The 6,570-nt window shown below is 35.4% G+C and overlaps 1 protein-coding gene across 11 annotated transcripts in view; it reads left to right on the top strand.

Moving 5' to 3' along the window:
- The window catches only part of LOC109823004 (formin-like protein 5), a 48,296-nt gene that overhangs the window by 24,051 nt on the left and 17,675 nt on the right, over positions 1-6,570 (top strand). For 6 of the 11 annotated variants that reach the window (XR_002242369.1, XM_020389318.1, XM_020389317.1 and 3 more), the window contains 8 exons: positions 404-484; positions 562-612; positions 714-795; positions 1,035-1,126; positions 3,795-3,866; positions 3,942-4,058; positions 4,323-4,391; positions 4,493-4,559. Coding sequence is in view for 6 of the 11 variants with exons in the window: in XM_020389318.1 (XP_020244907.1) it covers positions 404-484; positions 562-612; positions 714-795; positions 1,035-1,126; positions 3,795-3,866; positions 3,942-4,058; positions 4,323-4,391; positions 4,493-4,559 (631 nt within the window). In the remaining 5 variants the exon portion in view is untranslated. Of the gene's footprint in view, positions 1-403; positions 485-561; positions 613-713; positions 796-1,034; positions 1,127-3,794; positions 3,867-3,936; positions 4,059-4,322; positions 4,392-4,492; positions 4,560-6,570 lie in introns of those variants that run through there. The other 5 variants (XR_002242371.1, XR_002242372.1, XR_002242370.1 and 2 more) reach the window with 2 other exon arrangements.

Below are 6,570 nucleotides of genomic sequence, written 5' to 3'. Positions count from 1 at the left end.
ATATATAAAGGAATAATTTTCAATCATAAATCTAAATATTATTTTAAAATCGAATTCTTTAGTCAAATGAATATACTCTAATATTCGATATATTCTATGAATATTTATCAAATATCAAGTCTTCGAGTTCGAAAACCCTCAAAAATGAATAATCGAATTCAAATTCAAATTTGAAAATTTTAAACAAATACAAATACGGAACAACTTGGTATTCGATTCGATTCTTTTCCACCTCTATTCAGCAGCGTTGTTATAATAGCCTGAAAGTTCCTCAATACTTATATTCACTTTGGTAACAGCATATTGTCCTTATCATTGTGCTTTAATTTTTCACCAGTTTAAACTTTATGATGTTGCCTTTATATGACAGTTTTAATGCTTTACTTGTTTGCAAATATTGAAGTTCTTTCTGGAGTTGATGAAAGTTCCTCAAGTTGAGTCCAAGTTGAGAGTGTTTTCTTTCAAGATTCAGTTTCGTTCACAGGTATTGTGATTCTTTATCTTCATAAAATAAATTTCCTACCTGAATTGATGATTTCAGCTTCTTCCAATTTCTCTCAGATATCAGATCTTAGGAAGAATCTGAACACCGCACATTCTGCTTGCGTGGAGGTACACCTAATGCTGATCTATGTGAATGTTCATGCTGATCTATGTGAATGTTCAATCTTAAATCAATTTAGCTTGTCACTCATGTCTTCATTACTCTCCAGATTCAGAACTCTGTTATATTAAAGGAATTCATGAAGAAAATTTTACTTCTTGGGAACACATTAAACCAAGGGACTGCTAAAGGTATTTGAATTATCGCCTACTCATAAACTCTGGTTATGCTAACAGTCAAGCTGAGCTTTTTGTTACTAGCTTTAATGCCTTGCCTGATGTTTCATTTTTAATCAAGTTATGTACATGAAGTCTGATTATGTTTGTTAGTATACATACTGTATTTGCAACATGAACTTATCTAGAAAACAATAACACTTCTGCACTTGGACTTTCTCAATTTTTATTCAACACATGATCTTGCTTTGCAGGTTCAGCCTTGGGTTTCCGCCTAGAAAGCCTTCTGAAACTTGCAGATACTCGTGCAGTTAATAAACTGACGTTGTTGCATTATTTCTGTAAGGTAAAAGTGTAACCTTCTCTATTTTACCTTTTTGTTGTACATGTGTTTGGTCGTAATGGCCCCTGAATGGAGAATTGGAGATGGACTAAGCTAATCTAGTTGGACCCAAAGTGACTGAGAAGGATTAACCCTTATGAGTCATGAGTCCAAGCATATTTAACAATATATTCATGTAATTTGTCTTCTAATGTAGGACTAAATGTCATCTCCTGTCTTGTTAGTCCAAACCCAGATGTGAACTGAATAGATGTGACCATCCTAACAATGTGGATCATATAAATTAACAGATACCTATGTACAGTACAGTTACTCCTTCAAGGTAAAAAATTAGCATTCATCCAATCTCATCACATCTATGCCGTTTTAAAATCCAGAAAGTGATATCATATGCCTTTTTCTGCCTTTTTTGTTTTGGAGCACTATGCCACTTGGAACAAATTCTTTTTATTGTTGTTCTAATTTAAGCACCACGAACAACCTTTTATGTCAAATCGTGGGCGTTAACCTTATGAAATCTTTTCTTTTTAGAGCTCTTTTAAGATATATTTCTTCTGTCAATGCATCCTTGCTAACTGTCTTGGTTCATGGTCCTTTAGATACTGCTACATTTGTAGCTGCTGCAAAGTGGGACACTCCAGTTCTATATTGCACATGCCTATCTCTACCGTTCTCTTTTATTCATCCTCTATTCTTGTGTACACATCCATACTTCTTCCTCTATTATCACGTAACACCTAAGTACATACATGTGTGCACGTGCAAAGAAAGAACAATATGAGATGATTTAACCATTCATTTATAGTTTTTATCTCACTTTTACATCGTTTTAGTGCAAACTTAAAATATATGATCATAGAACTATTTTGAAAAACTTAATGCTGAATAAGTTTAAATTTCTACTAGGAAAAAGGGTTTTCTATATACGTTAGGAAATCCTATTAAGTTGGGGAAGTTTTAAGTTTTCCTCTTTTTGTGATAAAATGGACAATATAAATTACTAGCAAAACAGTAAATGGGACACACCGGTTTTTATGTGGAAAAACCACTAAGGGGAAACCCTCGGGACCATTGTCCAAATTAGTTCTCCACTATGATAGTAGGATTAGAAAGATGGCATCCCTAGGCGGGCCTAGGGGATGCCGGTAGGATTACAAAGATGGCGTCCCTAGGCCAAGCTAGGAAATACCGGTACAATACTTCATGGACAATGATGGAATACATTATCTCACGAAGAATGGTGGAATACACCAAGCTAGGGGATACCGATTCAACACCTCACCACAAGAATAGCTATGTGATACCGATTCAACACCTCACCACAAGAATGAAATACATTATTGGACTAGGAATGGTGGAACATCAGAGCTAGGACACCTCCTTGATGCTGCTGGAACTGACTTGCCCTTATAAAAAAATGACCAAAATGCCCTCATTAAAAATCAACTAAAGAAGGGGTTATGTGTAAAAACCTAAAGTTTGGGTTAAGTGAAATTTACCCAATCAAAAAACTCCTTACATAACCTCTCATCTCTCTTTGCAAAACCCTCAGCTTTCTGTGTCTCAAAAAACCAACACTGCTGTCTCCGTCATCTTCATCTTCTTCCTCCAATAAATTACTCCAGGATCACGTGAGTTGTGCTAAACCCATCTCCTCCTTTCTCTTCTCGAGGCTCCACCATTATCAAAGATCCCACCTATACTCATTTTTGGGAAAGTTTTGTGGGTTATTCCCAAGGTGGAGAAAAGAATGGATCTTGCTAAACTCAGAATCCTCTTGGCTCCTTAACTTATGGAAATCCTCCACTTGCTAGATAACAATCTCAAAGGAGGTACATATGCAATAAATGACTACAACGGAGAACTACTACAAAACATGTAGTAAAACCACATTCCTGTCTGTGATCTTTGAGAGTGAAAAGCTTCTGTTTTTGTCTCCTGAATGTGAATTCCCTCACAAAAACCTGAGGCAACCTTCAGACCCAGAATTGAGATCATCCTCAGAGTCTTCTGGTTTTCTATTGCATATCCAGTGAGAATTATCGGTAAATAATGAACTTTCACTCTCTCCTGTGTCAATTCAACTTTGACTACATAACTTTTCAAGCGTTTCTTTTGTTCATCCATCTTCGTTTTCATTGTTGAAATCACCCTCAAGAAATGTGTAATTTTATAAATGCTTGGGGTCTTGATGTTACAACATGGCTAGTAGGAGGTAGAGGATGATAAAGAATGAGATGAGTTTCTAATCCAAAAAATGAGAAAAAAAGATACAATTTGTAATAAACTGAGGGGCATTTCCGTCCTTTTATGTCATATGCATGTCATATGACCGTTAAAGTTCAGTGTTAAGTTGGCGGGAGGGGCTTAAGTGAGACAAGTTCAGGTGGGTTAAGTGGAATAAACAAAGTTGAGGGTGGTTACGTGCAACACCCTCCAAAGTTCTGGGGGGTTAAGTGAAATTTACCCATTAAAATATGTTAAGGTTTTTGAAGGGGATATATTAATGTGAATGCTTGAGAGGAATATTCAAATGAAAAGATTTTAAGATGGTATTTGAAAAAAAAAATTCCCTTGATTATAAGCAGCAGAGTATGACACTTAAAATCTCGTCTTCTTGTTTCTCTTCTCAATAATTTTTGTGCTTGTAATTTAAGATTATGAATGTCAGGTTCTTGCCTCAAAGTCACCACATCTTCTTGACTTTTATGGGGATTTAATTAGTCTGGAAGCTGCATCAAAGGTTCAAACCACTAACCTATTATTACTTTGGAAAATTTCAATCATAAATTTGCTAAGAGTTTGGTTCACAGCACAGATAAAATTGAAGTTCTTGGCTGAAGAAATGCAAGCTGTTGTCAAAGGTTTAGAGAAAGTTGAGTTGGACCTGACTGCTTCCGAAAACGATGGCCCCGTATCAGAAGTTTTTTGTAAGGTATAATCAGTTATGTTAGTTTTGTTATTACTTGTCTCTTTTCTGTTTTTGTTCTTTTTCATTATTATCAGAAGGTTTCCTCCCCAGCTTGGAGTTGTCAAGTTTTCCACATTGTGACATGTTCTCACTGCTTTATATTCGTTTTCGGTTTCTGGTGTTTGAAGTATCTTTCTTTTCGATGTACTAGATCAGCTATTTATTGATGTCTAACATTTTTCTGAACTTTTTATCATTTATTATCCAATCATTCACATTCCGGTGTAGACTTTGAGGGAATTTACTGCAGTTGCTGTAGCTGAAGTACAATCTCTGAAATCGCTTTATACTGCTGCGGTATGCTACCAAGTTCCCTACAGTGTTGCAGCAAACATGACTAATACAGTTTTTCTTTTAATCTTAGAATATTCATCCATTACCACTTGGTGTAATGTCAGGGTAGGAGAGCTGATGCTCTTGTTCTATATTTTGGTGAAGATCCAGCCCATTGCACTTTTGAAGAAGGTGAGCCTGTAACAAACTTGTCTTTCCTGAACAGAAGTCTTATTTATCAGTTAAGGTAACATCTTGTTTGCATGCTATTCTGGTAAATTGAGACTCCTACGAACTGCGTTAGCTTACGTTTACATAGTATAAAGCTGACCTTGTAGACTCTCTATATCAAATGTGGTGTCACAAAATTAAATATTCTCTAGGGTAAATCTACTATCTGTTGGGAAGGCCTTGTCAACTTGTTGCAGATACCGGTGAAGCACCAAATTTTTTCCCCTATAGATCTTTTTTTCCTGAAAAACCAACCTACTCCTTGTCTTATTTCATTCTTTGCTAAATGGTGATAGGCGATTGCAAAACTTTTTTTTTGGGTTAATGAGAACTTTTCCATTACCCATTTGAACAGTTCAGTACATGATCAAACTCAGGCATGCCTGGGCCTCAAAACATGAAACCACTCACCTCAAGCTCTAGCATATGCAGATTTGTCATATAGCCGCAATATAAACAACAAAATCCTCTACAAGTGCTCAATCCAAAATTTAAACTGAGGAGAAATGTTCAAACTACAAATTTTTGCAATTACCTCAATCTTTACCTGTTTAACAATGCAATTAAGGGATTAATACTTGACATTTATTTAAGATTGTAAAACATATTTTCTTAAAATGTAATTTATTTTTCTGCTTCTTGCCTAACCAAAATAGGAAATTACTAGTTTTATTAAAATTCTAAAAGTCTTCTGGCTGAAATAACGTTATTAGCCATAGCCAGTAAATGGTGTCGAGGTATGATTTCTTGACTTTCAAAAAATAACTATTATTAGTGTCTGCAAATATGACTGTTGTTTATATTATCCAGAGGCTAATTATAATTAACCTTTCTGTTACCTTTTCAGTAGATCTGTCTAATTAACTTGATCTCAAAATATGGATTGAAAGCATACATGTTTGTTGTGGGTCTGTTGTTTTCAACTCTGTTCCATTTCCCAGCTGCAAATTATGGTTTCCGGAGTTAAACTCCGTGGAAAAGGTGAAAATTGAGGACTTTGGATTCCTAGTTGGTGTTTTGAAAATTCATTATTATTTCCTTTCTTATTTTAACTTAAAACTTCAACTAACAGGACAATAAGTTATGTAGCATGAGGGAAAGTGAATAATTATTGTTACAACTTCTCCCACCTCTTCACTTTATTCTGAAATTGAATGATGATTGACCTAGATGGAAAGAGGACATGAAACTCCATAAGGTTTTTATGAAGGGAGAAGAATGATCCCATAAAAGATGAAAAATAGTACATGTGGGATCATAGATTAGAGAAAAAGAAGAAAGTAAAGGAAGAAAAAGGAAAAAAACACAGACTTTAGAGTATTATGTGATTGTTGAGTACATTATGTGATTAGGAATTTATTTAATGTGCCACTACAAATTACAATACTAAGATGTTGGGACTGTCCATGGGCAAACGTTGGATGAGAATACTGTAATGGGCTAGATTAAGAGGCAACCTCAACCTTAGACCTGGATAAGGAAAAAGACTGGGAGGTAATAGGAGGGGGGTAAGTTCATACCTTTTACCTCTGACTGTGATATATGAGAAACTTGCAGCTTGTTCACGCTAAGCACAGATTTAGTTAACTGATACGTGAACTGAAAAAAATAAATACTGTCGATAGGAGGTTACCTGTACGGCTCGTGTTTATTATCCTTTTCATCATTTCTTCCTTTTTTGAAACTAGACTAGGGCTATATTGTTTGTAGGCTTCATATTTGGTCTATGCAGTTTAAGAAGTACAAGGGTTCACTATCATTGTTCAAGCCTTTCTCTGATCAAAGTTTATTGAGGTTCCACAGATGTTGGGTCAAGTCTTAACAAGTGCTGCCAATGCCAACCCTGTATATTTTGCTACTTGGTGGCCTTTATATTTTCATTATTTGCCGATATATCTTCCTGTGGAGCGTGTCTACAATAAATCGAGTTTCAAAAGCCTATGGCTTTGACAGCTAATAGTTAAAGACCAGA

This window comes from Asparagus officinalis, chromosome 8, assembly GCF_001876935.1.
Source record: "Asparagus officinalis chromosome 8, Aspof.V1, whole genome shotgun sequence".
NCBI lineage: Eukaryota > Viridiplantae > Streptophyta > Magnoliopsida > Asparagales > Asparagaceae > Asparagus > Asparagus officinalis.
This window is presented reverse-complemented; position numbering and strand designations above follow the sequence as displayed.